This window comes from Myotis davidii, unplaced genomic scaffold (genome assembly GCF_000327345.1).
Source record: "Myotis davidii unplaced genomic scaffold, ASM32734v1 scaffold197, whole genome shotgun sequence".
NCBI lineage: Eukaryota > Metazoa > Chordata > Mammalia > Chiroptera > Vespertilionidae > Myotis > Myotis davidii.
This window is the reverse complement of record NW_006291549.1, coordinates 4,218,556-4,236,055: the sequence shown is the minus strand read 5'-3', so window position 1 is coordinate 4,236,055 and position 17,500 is coordinate 4,218,556. Positions and strand designations below refer to the sequence as shown.

Here is a 17,500-nt window from a genome sequence, read left to right as displayed (position 1 = left end):
TACTGGCATGTTCCTTCACCAGGTTAGGGAAATTTTCTGCCATTATTTCAGCATACAGATTCTCTATTCCTTGCTTGGATTCTTCTCCTTCTTGTCCTGCTATGATGTGAATGCTCTTACTTTTCATGTTATCTCCTTAATCTGTCCTCCTGCCTTTTAAATATTTTCCCATTTATTGTTCTGAATGGGTGTTTTTTTCTACCTTGTCTCCTATTTCACTGATTTGGTCCTCAGCTTCTTCTAACCTAATGCTGAATCCTTCTGTGTGTGCTTTATTTCAGCTATGTCGTTCCTCATTTCCAATTGATCCTTATTCATTGTTTCAACCTCTGTTTTCATGTTGATGTAGCTATTCTTAAGTCCCTTATAATTCTCATTAAGTTTCTTTTAGTTCTCACTGAATTGTTTGAGCACCATTTATTACCATTACTCTAAATTCTTTACCTGACAAATTGCTTGCCTCCATTTCATTTAGTTCCTTTCCTGACTATTCCTCCTTTCCTTTCATTTGGGGGTTGTTTCTTTGTCTCCCTGTTATGGCTGCCCCTTTGTATTTGTTTTTATGTATTAGATCAAACTTCTATGTCTCCCAGACTTTGTGGGGGTGGTCTTATATAGTAGATGTTTTGTGGGGCCCAGTGGTGCAGTTTCTTAGATCTCCTGGGCTGGGTGTTCTAGGAAAGCCCCCTACTTGAGTTATTTGGGTTTTCCTGTTGTAGCTGGGTCTTGAATGTTATTGTCCTGTTTGTGGATAGAATCTCCTCTCAGGTTGGCTGACTATGTGGCTTACCCCCAACCACATCATGGAAGCTGTTGTGGAAATGCTGACAGAATAGAACAAAACACAACACAACAAAATGTAAAACATAAGAAACAAAACTAAAACTTACACAAGACCCCTACAGCAAGTACAGAGAAGAGGAAATTAGGAAAGAGACTAGGGAGTAGGAATGATAGAAAAAAAGAAAGAACAAATATGAAGAGAAAAAGAACAAAACAACCAAACAGACAACCTCTCCCCCCCGGCCCCACACACACACAACAAAACAAAACAAAACAAAAAAGGGGTGGGGAAGGAATATGTCAGTGCAGAGTGGTCTTCAGGTGTTTTCTCTTCCTTGGTATAAGTCTTCTCCTCAACTGGACCTCAGTTGGTAATTCCAAGTGAATGTTCTCCAATTTAGTTGTATTTCTAGTCTGGCCCTGGGAGGAGGTGCATGATGGGTCTGCTTATTTAGCCACCATTTTTTGAGCTCTCCTTCGAGTATTTTTTCATTCTTCTCTTTTTAGTACTAACTGCTTATCCTTGAGGACTTAATTCAATAATTCTCTGTAAATAAATAATAAATAAATAAATAAAATAGTAGAATGATAGTTGCCAGAAGGGAGAGGGATGTAGGAGGCTGGGTGGAAAAGTTGAAGGGATTAAGAAGTACAAATTGGTAGTTACAAATTGGCATGCAGATGTACAGCATAGGCAATATAATCAATAATCTATATATATAAAAGGCTAACATGCAAAGTGTCTTCTCAGGAGTTTGACCAGGAGACTGGAGCCCAGTTGCTCACTATGACATGCACTGACGACAAGGGGTGATGTGGAATGAAGGAAGGCTCTTGCTGGCTGCCAGAAGGCCCCAATCGGCCCTGATTGCTGACCAGGATTAGAGACCTTACCTGTGCACGCATTTTGTGCACCAGGCCTCTAGTTTTATAAGAACTATATATGGTGTCAAATGGATCTTATATTTATCAGGGTGACCACTTTGTTAAGTTATATAAATGTCTGATCACTGGATTGTACACCTGACACTAACTTAATGTGGTACATCAACTGTAATTGAAAAATAAATATTTTAAAAAGTCATGTGTTAAACCATCTTTATATCTTTCAGAACAAGCATTTAGTAAACATTTGTTGAATTGAAATGCTTAGAACGCCATGCTTCTCAAGATTAAGAAAATAGCTTGCCTCATTAAATTCCTTGATCCATAGTAGCCCTCATTCACCATGTTGTCACAAACCCTATTTCCACCTGTTATACTTTCGTTGGTTTCCATTAAAATTACTTTGAGATCAATCAAAGAGAGATCATTTTGTGCAGATGGAATGCAAGGAAAGCGGCTTTTGACTCTGTGTTGCATTTTGGCTTTGAGTTTCATTTCTTCTCCTTGTTGCAGGACCCTAACAGGAGTGTTCATACCAGCAGCAGCAGCAGCAGCAGCAGCTGTAGCAGCAGCAGCAGTAGCAGCAGCAGCAGCAGCAGCTGTAGCAGCAGCAGCAGCAGCAGTAGCAGCAGCAGCAGTAGCAGCAGCAGCAGCAGCAGCAGCACCAGTTTTTCAAAGCCTCACAAATTAATGAAGGAGCACAAGGAAAAACCTTCTAAAGACTCCAGAGAACATAAAAGTGCCTTCAAAGAACCTTCCAGGGATCACAACAAATCTTCCAAAGAATCCTCTAAGAAACCCAAAGAAAATAAACCACTGAAAGAAGAAAAAATCGTTCCTAAGATGGCCTTCAAGGAACCGAAACCCATGTCAAAAGAGCCAAAACCAGACAGTAACTTACTCACTATCACCAGTGGACAGCAAGATAAGAAGGCTCCTAGTAAAAGGCCCCCCATTTCAGATTCTGAAGAACTCTCAGCCAAAAAAAGGAAAAAGAGTAGCTCAGAGGCTCTATTTAAAAGTTTTTCTAGCGCGCCACCACTGATACTCACTTGTTCTGCTGACAAAAAACAGATAAAAGACAAATCTCATGTCAAGATGGGAAAAGTCAAAATTGAGAGTGAGACGTCAGAGAAGAAGAAATCAACTTTACCGCCGTTTGATGATATCGTGGACCCCAATGATTCTGATGCGGAGGAGAATATGTCCTCTAAATCTGATGTGAGTAGTCTTGTTGGCTTCCCTCCTTCCCCTTCTAAGCTTTCAGATTTTATTTCAGATAGATTCAAGATAACGAATGAGGGAAGAAAATGACAGTTGAACTATAACATGGTGATATGGAAGTGCCTAGAAATCAGTTTCTTTAACGAATGGAAAGAAGGAAATGAAATCATTAGGAAACATGTAGATTTTTAGGCTGTGATTTAAAGGAAAGATATATTCAATAGTATTTGAACAGCAGCAGAAAAACGTAGATGGTCATTAGAGCTTAGGTACTATGCTTTTCAGTGATTGCCAAGTTAGGAAAGTAAGAAGAATGCAATAAAACTTGAATACAAAGGATAGTAAATTTAAAAGAGAAACTTAAAAAATATTAGGGTTAAGCTATAATGTTGATCTATTTTATCAATGAAATGAAGCAATTTGTTTACATAAAGGGAAGGCTGGTGATAATATTTTTAAACAGTTTTATCTAGCAAAATTGATGTAGCAATAGACTATCCATATATAATTTGATAATTTTTAACATATATATGTGCCTGTGAAATCAGGTGACAGTATTTTAAAAACAAAATATTTATTTTCATGGTATAGACACTGTTTTGTTTTTGTAGATGTTCCAGACTGATTTAAAAGTACAACAACTGTACTTTCTGTATTAGTTTTCTCATAGTAGTAATGCTTTTATTGTGATCTTCATTGCAAGTTTTTTTCCTGACAAAAGGGACTAACTTTTGTGGGTGCCCAAAAGGCCATCTAGTTTCCCCCCAAAATGTTACCTGATGTTGAAATTTAAACTTATAATTACAGATGTCAGAGTTGGAAGGGATTTTCAGGTTATCTATTCTAATCTACAAGCGTAAGAAATCTTACACTGTAGAGACAGGACTGTTAGTAATTCAAAAGGTATTCGATTCTGTTTCTAGAGAATAGGCTAAAAACATTATTTACTATGAGATTATCTCTTCCTCACATTTCCTTTTTCTCTAATTTTGGCCTTCTGTCATTACTTATCAGTCATGATCAATCCTAATAATCTCCACATATTGGCTTGTCAACATTTCTAGACAGTGGTCAAGGAAAATGTCTGGCTAAAAATTGCTGGTGATTTGAGAATACTACTTCTTTTCCTATTCCCAGGCTTCACGTCACAAATGTTCCTAGTTCGAATGCTGGCGAGCTTTAGGGGATCTTAGTAGCAGATTCTCTCTCCTGTGTTTGCACTGTTTTGGGTTGAAAGCCAGCCAGAAATAGGACATGGCATCCATACCCATCTCTAGTCATCCAGAGACCACGTACTTCCCCCCTACTCTCTAGAGCTAATCTTGAAATTTAAATAGAAGGTCATTATTAGGAGCAGAGTAACATAAAAAATCATGGAGATTGAGTAATTCATCCCAGTGTTTGGTAAAGGTGTAATAGTATAGTTCGTGAAATGGAGATGAGAGCTAATGGGTTTGTTCCAATATTTCAAACATTTATTTTTTTTTTCCTTTTTACCTCTCCTTTTAAATCAAAACTTGTTCTTAAGGCAGATGCTACTTGGAACTTTTTTTTGTATGTTTAACTTTTATTTCAAATCACCCTGAAATGTTCACTGATGCAGTTGGGTTGTGATTAGTCTATCAAGATTGTCAAGTTTAGCAACTTTGTTCTGACATGTTGTGATTTTTCTAGAAGAGAGGTTTTTAAATTATGGGTTGTGATTCACTGGTGAGCCATGAAATCAATTTAGCATGTCATCATCAGTATTTTTAAAAAGTCAGAATACATTGTAATTAGTAGGGGTAAATAGTGGTTCATGAAATTTTTATTTCAGAGGGTCGGTTATTTCTTATAGTAGGTCATGGTCAAGTTTTTAAAAGGCATCTTTCTTGAATGTTTGCTGGTGTGTGAGAAGACTAATGCCATTCACCAAGCAGTACTGAATGTTCTTTCTACATGAAAGTTATCCTAGGTTATCTTTCTCTTTAGGTATTTTTGTGTGGTCTTGTTTTTGTTTGCCTCTTGCTCCTTCCTTTTTTCATGATTTATAAGGTATAGCTTTTCTTTTCATAGACTTTATGTCCAACTAGGTATATTTATTCAAAGCTATAACTTTAAAAACCTTCTGGAATGAAGAGTTAGAAATATAATTCCTTACAGTGGGTAGCAAACTTTTTAAATAATTCATGATATAATAGAGCCACATATCCAGTGATCATAACAGGAGTTTTTGTAATGTACATATCGTTATTGAGAAAGCCTGCAAGAGTTTGACATGCTTGCACAGACTTTCAGGTTTTATTTGGATATCAAACCCAATAACTGTACCTCCCTTATCAGTTTTCTGATAGTAGTAATGCTTCTATTGTTGCTGCTATTGGTTTAATTCTCTAAATGTAGGAGGTGTAACAGAAGAGAATTAACAATAGTGGTTCCAAGTAAGCCAGGGCCCAAAAGACCATTCTCTGAGCAAAGGAGAATAAAAGAGGGCTGAAATTTCCTTTATTCCTAAGTAAAGATAACTTTTGTTTGGCCTTTCTACTACCTGGTGTCCCTCCTGTGGGCAAGACAACGGAAGGAACAAACAGGAGGCAATTCTAATGGAGAGCCCTCAGCAGCCCTAAACTTCCCTTGGTCTATAATTTCCTTGATGGTAGCTTGGGGTAGACCCAACTTCAGGGAGCAACATTCACATTGTCCTGGTGGTGAGCGTGTCTGCATCTGAGTAAGTGTGATCAGATGACCTCATCTCTCTAAAGTCCTTTCCAGCCCAGCTGGTGTAGCTCCTCAGGAACCAAGAGGTCCCCAGTTCGAATCCTGGTTAGGGCACATGCCCAGGTTGTGGGCTTGATCCCAAGTAGAGGGTGTGCAGGAGGCAGCAGATAGATGATGTTCCTCTCTCATTGATGTTTCCATCTCTCCATCCCGCTCCCTTCCTCTGTCTCTAAAAATCAATAAAAACATTTTTTAAAAAGACCTTTCTAGCTTCATTATTTAAATGTGAGCCAGATTTATGTTCATTCGTGAGGGATGGGGTGGTAGGTAATTTTAGACACAGCAGGTGGAAATCATGAACATTGGAAACAGAAGGAAGACACAAAAAATAATTGGAAGAGTGTGAAGAATTAAGAAGGGCTGGGGTAAAAAGATTATTTACCTGGTATGTCGTAAAAAAACACACACACAACAACAACATCTTGCCTTGGTATAAGTTAGTTACAATGAAAAGGAAGAACTTTTTAAAGAAGTTTTTTAAATAAGTTAGATTCAGGTTTTATATAAAAATCAGTGCTATTGAGATGGATTGGGAAGCTTAGATTGCTGATTGATATGGTTGTTTTTTATTAAGATTTTTATTTACTTTGTAAACAAGAAGAGGCAAGCCTAAAGTACACCCATGGTTTGTATGCCTGCATATTTTTTGTGGGATCACTTATTTGAAGGTAAATATTTAGGTAGGTGGGTAGATAGGTAGGAAGGCAGAAAGGGAGTCAAGTAATCCAGTATTTATGAGTCTGTACTGTGGTGTTAGACAAGCTGGCTGTGTTTTGAATTCCACTTGTAACTGTGATCTCGGGCAAACAGTTTAATCTGCTCTATTTCTTAGGGTTTTTGTTTGTTTTGTGTGTTTTTTCTGTCTGTGAAATGGAGATTATAATAGTATTTACTTTGTAAAATTATTGTGAAAATAGTCAATCTGGGTAAAGCATTTAGTAATCTAAAAATCTGAGTTAGCCCTAGCCGTTTTGGCTCCGTGGATGGAGTGTCAGCCTGCGGACCCAAGGGTTTGATTCTGGTCAAGGGCATGTACCTCGGTGTCAGGCTCCTCCCCAGCCTGGGCCCTGGTCAGGGCATGTGCAAGAGGCAACCAATCGATGTGTTCCTCTCACATCTGATGTTTCTTTCTGTTTTTTCCTCTCTCTCTCCAACTCTCTCTAAAATCAATGAAAAAATATCCTCGGATAAGGATTAAATAATAATAATTATTATTATTATAATAAAAATAATATAAAAAATAAAAATGTGAGTTAGCCATTGTTATGCATGAGTTGGATTCTGGAAACCTTTATAACCTAAAGCATTGAAAGATATTTTTGATATTCAATAACACCACAGAATGCGCTTGTCCTTTATTAAGTGTGTGGCTTATATGTTTTAGAGGGCAAAGGGTACTTGCAATGGCTGTCATGTTGCTCTGAATTTTTGTCTTGAGGAGATATATGACATTGATATTGATATTCATGTGTTACATATGTTCTGTGGGGATAAACAGGACAAAAGAATGGCTCCAAGTTTGTTTTTTATTTTAATTTTTATTCTGGAATATAAAGCTCTTTTTTTAAATCCTCACCGAGGATATATTTTAATTGATTTTTAGAGAGATGAGAGAGAGAGAGAGAGAGAGAAGGGACTGCTGCCCAAATACGTCCAACTGGGGCTCAAACCTGCAACCCAGGCATGTGCCTTGACCAAGAATGGAACCTGCCACCTTTTTGGTGTTGGGGATGACACTCCAACCCCAGCTGAGCCACCTGGCCAGAGCTAAAGCTCTATTTAATTAAAAAATCATTGATACACAATATTATATTAGTTTCAGGTACACAGCAATGATTTGACATTTATGAAGTGATCACCATGAGAATTCTAGTAACCATCTATCACTATATAAAGTTATTGCGATATTATTGACTGTATTCCCAATGCTGTACATTACATCCCCATGACTTATAACTATAACTTTGCACCTCGTAATCTCCTTCACCTTTTTGCCCATCCCCCACCACCCAAGCCTCTGACAAATATCAGTTCTCTGTATTTTATGAGTCTGTTTGTTTTTTATTTGTTTAGTTTTGTTAGATTTCACATATAAATGAAATGACACAGTATTTATTTTTCTTTGACTTATTTCACTTAGCATAATAGTCCATCCATGTTGGCAAGCATTCTGGGAGCCTGGGAACACGAGGGCTCACCACCCATTGTTGGTTCTTGGCTTTGTGCAGGAAAGAATTCAAATGCAAGCCAGCATAGAGTTTAAAGTGAAGGTGCGTTTATTAGTGCAGTGATGAGACAGAAAGTGGGCTACTTCACAGGCAGAGCAGCCCCCTTTAGCAGAATTTGCTTTCTTTATTGAGGTTCATTTAATCAGGTGTGGGGTGGAGTGTAGGTTATTCAATAAGAGGGAGGAATATTTAGGATTTTCCTAGAAAAAGGGTTTAGATTTCTCAGAGGAGTTCCATTGGCCATTTGGTATCCTTATATGGTGGCCTTCTGGTTTTGATCATGTGGTGTGGGATGTGTCATTTAGTATGCAGTGAACATATAATGAGGCTAAGGGTTACCTAGTCACCATGTTGGACCAAACTGGTCTCTGCCAGTTTTCAGCCATAAATTCAATGGGTAGGATTTTGTGTCATAAATCTCATTTCCTTGTTGACAGTTACTATAGCTTTTATTGATTGCATTTGTTTTTTTCAATTTCATTCTTTTCTATGTCTGAATAATATTACAGTGTGTGTGTGTGTGCATATATATACACATATATCTCAAATCTTCTTTATTAATTCATCTATTAATGGACACCTAGGTTGCTTCCATATAATGGCTATTGTAAAAATGCTTCAGTGAACATAGGGATATGTATATCTTTTGAATGAGTGTTTTCATTTTCTTTGGATAAACGCCCAAAACTGAAATTGCTAAATTGTATGGTAGTTGTATTAACATTTTTTAAAATATTTTTAAAAATATATTTTATTGATTTTTTACAGAGAGGAAGGGAGAGGGATAGAGAGTTAGAAACATCAATGAGTAAGTAACATCAATCAGCTGCCTCCTACACACCCCCTACTGGGGATGTGTCTGCAACCAAGGTACATGCCCTTGACCGGAATCGAACCCGGGACCCTTGAGTCCGCAGGCTGATGCTCTATCTACTGAGCCAAACCGATTAGGGCTAAATATGTTTTTATTGATTTCAAAGAGGAAAGGAGAGGGAGAGAGAGATAGAAACATCAGTGATGAGCGAATCATTGATTGGCTGCCTCCTGAAGGTCATCCCCTACTGGGATTGAGCCTGCAACCTAGACATGTTCCCTGTCCAGGAATTGAACTGAGACCTCCTGTTTCATAGTTCTACGTTCAACCACTAAGCCTCACAGGCCGGGCTGGTAGTTATATTTTTAATTTTATGCAGAATCTCATACTGTTTTCCATAGTGGCTTCAGCAATTTACAATTCCAACAATAGGGCACAAGGGTTCCCTTTTGTCCAGATCTTCATCAACAGTTGTTTCTTATAAAAATCTAAGTTTTAAATTAAGAGTTAAGGCAATGCTTAGAAGCTTCTTTTAGCTTTCTAATTAAATGAGATAAAGGACAAAATCATACCTATCATTGCATAGGTACTTGGTAGTTTATTTTTTCATTGCTGCTAGCTATTAAAAGAAGATATACTAAGGAATGATTTATCTTTGGGTTACTATTAATATGACTGAAAGAGACATGTTAAAATACATTTTGTAATTCCTGAAATGTTTCTCAATTTATAAAGAAACCTAATATTGTCATATCAAAGTCCGTTAGTAATTTTCCCTTACAGAATTTGGGAGGTCTGTGTGTGGCGGGCAGGTAGGGAAACAGAAGGACTGTTTTTTATAGTGGGTGAGCATTTAGCAAAAACAGAAAACATTTAATAAAAACATGTTTTAGCTTTGTACGTAAATGTTAACATTAAGAATATTTTTGCGTTTTAGAACCTGGATAATTCCAACTAGAATAAAACTGTTCTTGGTTTACGAATTTACCTTTTTGTGGCCATATTGCTCATTCATGGAACATGACTGTTCTTATTAGGGACAACATTGACTAGGAACTAGGAAAGGGTAGGGATCTGAGCGTATCAACATCAACCAAAAGTTTGTAATTGTGGTTAGTATTAACCTGTTTAAACTTAATTGACAATTGAAAAGAACCCAAATAATTTTTACTCCTCCTGTAATTTCCTAGTTTTTGTTGTTTCATTTTTTCATATAATTCTGCTTCTCTACTGAGTTGATTTGGTTTTGTGATACAGGGAAGTTTGGTATTCATAGCACAGAAGGAGGGAAAAGACAGTAAAAGAAAATTGAAGTAACCATTTATGTTTGGATTTGTCTATGTTAGTAATTTCCTGCTTTGTAAAAATGTAATCATAATTTAAAAGTGCAAAAGTTAAAAGTTTTAATTATCTTTCCTTGAAAATGGGCAGATTACATTTGGTAAAATGTTTCTGACGTCAATCTGAAGTGTGAGGAATGAGATTTCAATCGTGTCTTTTGATCGTTTCTGGCTTACCAAAGTGCTTCCGTGGTAAAATCTAAAGGGAGAAAGAAGAAATCTCATCAGATGGGAGCATTTTTCCCAAGGGTAGCTGGTAGTTCAGATACAGGATAAAGACTTCAAACCACCTTGGCAGAAGTTTCTTTTGAAAAGAAAAAAAAAAAGGAAGGAGAAGGAAAAAGAAACTTCCCTTCTTTTGTTGTGCCTCATTTCCTCCCGCCCCACCCTGTCCCTTGCCCTGCTTGAACTGTCTGGAGCTGGCAGTAAGTGTCCTGCTGTCGAGGCATTGGCCTTAGGTTTTTATATGATGGAAGGTTGTCGCAGTCAGAGAAGAAGGTCTTTATTGTGTTTTCAAAGTGGCTTTTTAATGACTTGTAATTCCAGCACATGCAAGAGCTGTAAAGTCTCTAAGTATGGTGAGTGAGCAGCTGGAGAGGCCATTCATTAAAGGGCTGCCCGGCTCTCCAAGGGGGGCTCTCATTCTGGACTCCGGTTCTTTGTGTTTTATACAACTGGAGGTAAAAATACCTGAGGAGCTGCAATTCTCCCTCTGGTCCATTCACCTGGTGTGCAATGTGAAGTAAAACAATGGGAAGAAAGTTACTTTTGTTGGGTGCATGGAGAAATTTCACCTGAACCTTATTGTTTTTGTTAGTTTTGTGTTCAGTGTAATCAGAAGAAGGAGGTGCAGTTAAGCCAGTCAACTGTTCATTTTTTTCAGCCACATTTCTGGCTGATTTCAAAAAAAGATTTGAAGCAGTTAAAAGGGAGATTTTTTTTTTTTTTTTTTGGTAAACAGAGTTAGTGGTTTTTCTCTTCCTTGTTTGGCTATCATACTAAGCCCAAATGGTTTCTGTTGTTAAATAATTTCTTGGAAGCCTTAGGTAGCTGAGGATAATGAATAGACAGGGGGCCCTATCATTGCAGAGTCGGTTCTCATCAATAATTGCCCAAACCTGGTATTTTCTCTTACTTGTATTGAATTGTTTCTCTCTCAATAAATTCCTTGAGCCTCCTTCAAAAGCACTGCATTGCCTATTCACTATATTGTTGTTTCTTAATCTAGAGCCCATGATCTCTATGTAATTGTTCCATCCGTCATCTTTAGACACAAAGTGAAAGATGTGACTCAACATGATTTTGCACAACAAGCTTTGCCATGCCATGGGGTACCTTACAGCTGTAGCTAAACTGGCCTTGAGTGCTTTCTATGTGCTAGTCGCCATTCTCAGCGCTTGATTTGTTTTAACTCATTTAACCCACAAAACAACTCTATGAAAATAGACAATATTATAATCCCTGTTTTATAGGTAATATTATCCCCATTCAAAACGTAAGAAACATGCCCATGGTTGCCATGTTTAAATGTAGGGAATGCCCTTCAGAGGAGCTTTGGGTCGAAACAAATTTTATTTTACCATAACTTCATCTTACAATTGGTGTCACTGCTGAGAAAGCCTTTGATATATTTTTGTTCCATTTGTAACTCAGATTACTCTAACCACCTATTGGTTTGGGCTTTACCTATAGCCTTCATTCAGGAGGTATTGGGTTTCCTCATAGGTGGATTTGGCATCCACAGCTGGGATTGAGGGGAGAGCTGTGAAACATCCAGGAGCCTCTAACTTCTCCTACATTCTTGCTTAAAGTAAAACAGACCCTTCTGGGTCTGGATTTCACATTGTTATACTATGTCTTGAGCACTATGTCCCTGCTCCCAGAGTTTCCCCACTGGGTCTTACATGGGAATTTGTGTTTAACAGAGCTGAGCTGCAATATCGAGGTTTCCCAGAAGGTGCCACCAAATAACAAATGGTGTCCTCCAGTTTGACTATTCTTTGTTTTTGAATCTTCTAGTTACATTTTATAATTTTATTTTTTAATATCTCTGGATATTCAAAATGTAGGTTGTACTTTCTTTGACCTAGGAGACAAGGTAATGCAATGATATAGGTCGAGGGTGATTTTCTTTTGGTGTCTATGTAATTATTTAACCAAGTTCTAGAAATTGTTCTCAGTGGGTAACAATTTATGACTGTAAACTTTCAAGGCAGTGTCAAGGTCCACAAAGAAAAATCACCCCTAAGAGGCTTCCTTGGGTCACCAAAGGTGACCGCACAGTGAAATGTTCCCAGATAAAGTCAAAGATCCTTCTATTAGGCAGGAGAAAATGGAAAGCATTTACTGAAATGTTTGGTGACAACAGATTTTGCCTTTGAATTTAGAAGACATAAAGGATGGGGAGACAGGGTTGCCAAGATGGGGAGTAATATTTAGAGTTGGTGACAAAAGGAAGTTTTCTCGTCTTTCTCAGTCATAGAAAGAAAATATATGTATGAAGTCTTTAGATGTTACTTTAAATAAGTAAATGAAATAATTACTAGAGTGTCCTGGTTTGAGGCTCAGTGTTTAGAATAATAGTATTGTGTGTGTGTGTGTGTGTTTTATTAAACTTGCTTTATTTTGTGGTCCTTCTATTATTATTTATTTATTTATATATTTTTTACATATGATAAACCATTATGTCACTTTGAGTAACTATAACGTTTCCTTTTAAATGTGTTTGTTTTCAATATTCTTTGATTACTTTAATGATGTTCAATAACATATGAAAATATTTATGTGTTATGTATTCCTATATATAAACACTGTATTAGGTAGTACAGTTGGTACAAAATTAAGCTGAGCTTTGACAAAAGGAAGGTGTGAATTAGTGTAGATAAGGGCTGGGTGGACAGGAGGAGGGATTCTTGATTTGGGGAAACAACTTGGAAGCAAAAGAACTGATGACAAATGTAGACAAGTCTGTACTGTCCTTACTGAAAATGAAGAGAGATTTTATAAATGAAGTCCTTCAGTTAATTTATCAACTTCTTTGCTGGGAATGAAGGAAGCTTTATTTAACTCAACTCCACGCTGGGATGGTTCTGGACCCTTTCACGCCATATTCTCTTATGTAATCAGTACGATGTATAAGATCGTTTTTGTTTCCATTTTAACAGATATGGAAGTGGCACAGCCAGATTTTGAATCTAGGTCTGTCTAATGCCAAAAGCTCTTGCTTTTTAGAACCATACCACTAATTAAACCTCCTTGAGAGAGAAATCACATCAAATTAAAACCACTGTGGTACTGATTACACCTTTTCAAGAAAAATCTAATTAGCAACATTAACTCTCTCACTATCTGGCTTCCTCTGTAATGGTGCCACCGTTAAGTGAAAGGAGGAGAATAAGAAATAAGATGTAGCCCCAAAAACTTGGATACTTGGCTATGAATTGTGGGTGCAAGGAGTCCCGGCTATGATGTCCAAGTGTGATCAACTCATGCTTCATACGGCTCAGTATCATTTTCTAGGAAACAGAATTGCAGAATGTATTACAAAGCTGTAGTGCTTTAGAGTCCATCCAAGGACATTTGTTCAACATGTATTATCTTATTAGGGAGTGTCATAGACCTCATGCGAGGGTCAAGGACATGGCCAGTGTTACTGGAAGAACTTCCATCTACTGTATTGTATTATCCAAAGGTTGTACTCATGAAGGCTATAAGGAAGGGCCTTCCTTGTCCTGGTACACAGCCATACCTGGCTAATCAATTATCTGCCTGGGCCTCGGAGGGGTGGTCCTGGAGCCATGGTCCAAGAGCATAGACTTGGAATCAAAAGACTAGACAGGTTCAGCTTACTAGTCATGGACTGTAACGTGTGGATTTTAATGCTAATGATGAGATTATAGATCTAAACTGCCACTTGGGCATTATTACTTCAAGTAACAATATTAATCATGTCATAGACTAAGCCTTTGGTTTGGTCATTCATGAATTGTATTCTGTGAAGACCTGAAGTTGGTAGGTGTTCTTGTGAAGATTGAGAGGCAAAGCTGCTGTCTAGGAATTTAGTGATGGGTATTCCATGGCCACAGTATCTTTTTTATTCCTGCCAATGTTTCTAAAATGTCATTTTCCATTTGGCCTAGCCTTACATCAAACTGGGAGTCCAAGCAGAGTCTTGCTGAAAGTCCACTCTAGTTTAAAATGTCTGTATCTGACAAATTCTACTCAATGATGACCTGACACATTTTCAGTATTGTAAAGTATTCACTGTATTTTCAAGTTTTCCCCTCTTCTTCATTATTGTCTAGGTCAGGATTACTTTAATTAGAGGTGAACATCAGACATATTGCTGATCTTGCGATGGGGTATTTGAAAGTGCTAGCTTATCTGATAATCTTCGGTCAGAGTCTCATTTCTCTTGCTTATCAAGCCTGCCTTCATTGTCCAGCAGCATTGAGAGGGACAACTTGCAAGTCCTTTCCCCGCTTTTAAAGGTAACCCATGCATCTTCCTCCTTGTTTAGTATAATAAAACCAATGAGTTTCAGAGTTTACTCCCCAAAAGCAAGGTTTGAAGGAAAGAGGTGGTATCTCCCATGTTGCCCATCTCCTTATCCTTATCATATTAACAACTCAGTTGTCTCTCTTCATCTTTAGAAAACCTTTCAAGGCTTAAAATATACTCTTTTACAGATTTAAGACCAAGTTTAGAAACCATGAGCAACTGTCTATAATACAGCATTTACTTAATGACTGAGAAAATAATGGGATTTTTAAAGCAGAAAGACCTCAGAAACTTCCTTTAACAATTTGCATTTTGCAGAGGAAATTTTGAGAGCAAGGTCTACAATTTGTCCACCATCACAGAGCTCTCACTGACCTCCCCCAGTGGCCCTATGGTGTAAGTCCCCTATTGTTGTCCCCACTACTGTTTTCAGTTGGAACGCTTTACAATCCTTCACATGTCCCCCATTCCCTTCCCAAACTCTCCTCCACTTGAACATTTCAAGTGGTTCCTAATGAGTTGCTTATGCCCATTAAACATAAGGCTTGGCCCCACCTCTTAGTCGGGGCCCCTTTGTTGAGTGAATGAACCCTACCTTTCATATTCTCAGCAGAATCGCATCTGAAAGCCTCATGGCATGTCTAAGTGAGGGTGGGGTGGAAGTCTCAGTGGATATCATAGAGATTAATTGGTGAAAAATTTGAACCTTTGTGCCCTGGTCCTCCTTGATTTTCCCTGGGAAATGACCAAGGAGAATAATCATACTTGCTATATTTCAGAGGGGGTTGTGGAATCATTAAGCAAAACAGAAAATGACACACTTAGGTAACTGACCAATCAAAAGTCTTAATTGTGCTTGATAATAAAAATATGGAAAGAACTTTTAAAAACTCTATTGTAAATGAAGCCTTTACTTGGACAGTATCTTCAGTATCTGCCTCTGTGACCTGAGTTGTTCCCCTTAGTCGCTCTACATATGTACTAAGGCATCCTTCATGCCAAATAGCTAGCTGCTGACACCACTCCCCCCACCTCTAACTTTTAACCCTGATGTTCTCCAGACTCTAGGTTCTTCATTTCCTTTCCCTTCACTGACAGATATCTGAAAAGGTCTATATTCCTCAAGCCATTCTGGTCTGGTTTTTCCCTTAGAAACTATTCCTTTTCTTTTTCTGTTTAATTGAGAGAGAGAGAGAGAGAGAGAGAGAGAGAGAGAGAGAGAGAAGACAGAGACATCAATTTGTTGTTCCAATTATTTAATGCATTCTTTGGTTGATTTTTGTATGTGCCCTGACCACAACCTTGGAGTATTGGGACGATGTTCTCATCAACTGAGCTACTTAGCCAGGGCTTGGAAACTATTCTTAAAACTACCATTGGAAAAGGTCACCAGTGCCTTCCAGACTATAAATGTAGGGACTATTTTCTAAGTACCTCTCTGGCAGCTTTGGTTTGCTTTTCTGTTCTGTTCCTTGGTTCTGTTGTTCCTACCCTGATCTCTCTAACATCTCTTGGTCAGTCTCCTTTGCCAGCTGATCTCCTTTCCACCACCCATACGTTGGCCATTGCCAGTCTCCTTCTTTTCTATTATATAATCTTCTGCTGGACAATCACCTATTACCTGTCTCTTCTTTTTCCCAGGCCCTTCATCTTTATAACTGTCTAAAACACAAATTCTGGAAGGAAATATGCAGGTGCCTTATAGGCTAAACACCAAATTCTCTTTTGCCTTCCTTTATTTCTTTTTTGTAATCCTTTATTATGGAGAATTTCAAATATACACAAATTATGCAGAATAGTATAAATGAACCCTCCTTTATCCATCACTCAGTTTCAACAATTATTAATTGATAGCCAGTTTTGTTTCAATTATAGCATCTTCTACTCTTCCCCCAATATTATTATTATTATTTTTAAAATATATTTTTTTGACTTTTTACAGAGAGGAAGGGAGAGAGAGAGTTAGAAACATCGTTGAGAGAGAAACATCGATCAGCTGCCTCCTTCACACCTCCTACTGGGGATATGCCTGCAACCAAGGTACATGCCCTTGACCGGAATCGAACCTGGGACCTTTCAGTCTGCAGGCCGACACTCTATCCACTGAGCCAAACTGGTTATGGCCCCAATATTATTTTTAATAAAATCCAAGGTGTCATATTATTTCACACATAAATATTTCAGTATGAATCTCTAAAAGATAAAGGATTTTTTAAAAGTAGAACTAAAGTATCATTGTTGTATCTGAATAAATTAATAATTTTTAATATCAGATTTCTGGACAAATTGCTAATATAATCAAAATTTTCTTTTTGTTTTTATAGTTCTTTTGAATCAGGATCCAAATTAGGTTCACATCTTGAAGTTTGTAAAACTATCTTATAGATTTGTGATTTATAGAGTCTCTCTCATTCTTTCACATGAAAGTGTAAAGAAAAAAATATAGATTTTTTATAGAATTTCTCAGTTGGGGTTTTGCTGATAGTATCTTTGTGGTGTATTTTCTGTAAATTAGAGATGTGACTGGATTTGGGCTAGGTTTTGGTTTTAGTTAAGTTTTGGGCAAGACTGTTTCATGGGTAGAGTTGTGTTCTTTCATCAAAAGGCTTATAAGGTAAGGTTATTTTCTTTTTGTGTGTGTGTGAGGTTAGCACCCACTGATACTCAGTGCCTCTATGCACACAATTCATTAGAGGTTGTAGATTGGCGGTATTTTATTTCATCACTTTTTCTTCATTTATCAGCCAGAATTCACCTATGAAGTGAAACTCTTTCTCCTCTGTCTTTTATTTAACCAATAGTACAGTTTATATAAGGAAAAAAACAAAACATGGTGCATAATCCCCCCCAGCTTCTTTTTTTTTTCAGTTTTCAGAATGGGTTTGGTTCCCTAGTATCCTTAAACAATGGCCCCTAATATTTTTTAAGCATTGTTTTATGACTTCTTTATTTTTTACATTTTATTTTTT

General features: G+C 37.5%; 1 protein-coding gene across 3 annotated transcripts in view; it reads left to right on the top strand.

The window, feature by feature from the left end:
- The window catches only part of MLLT3 (myeloid/lymphoid or mixed-lineage leukemia; translocated to, 3), a 259,223-nt gene that overhangs the window by 185,551 nt on the left and 56,172 nt on the right, over positions 1-17,500 (top strand). For all 3 annotated transcript variants that reach the window (XM_006764936.2, XM_015564734.1, XM_015564733.1), the window contains one exon: positions 2,182-2,889. In XM_006764936.2, the coding sequence (XP_006764999.1) occupies positions 2,182-2,889 (708 nt within the window). The remainder of the gene's footprint in view (positions 1-2,181; positions 2,890-17,500) is intronic.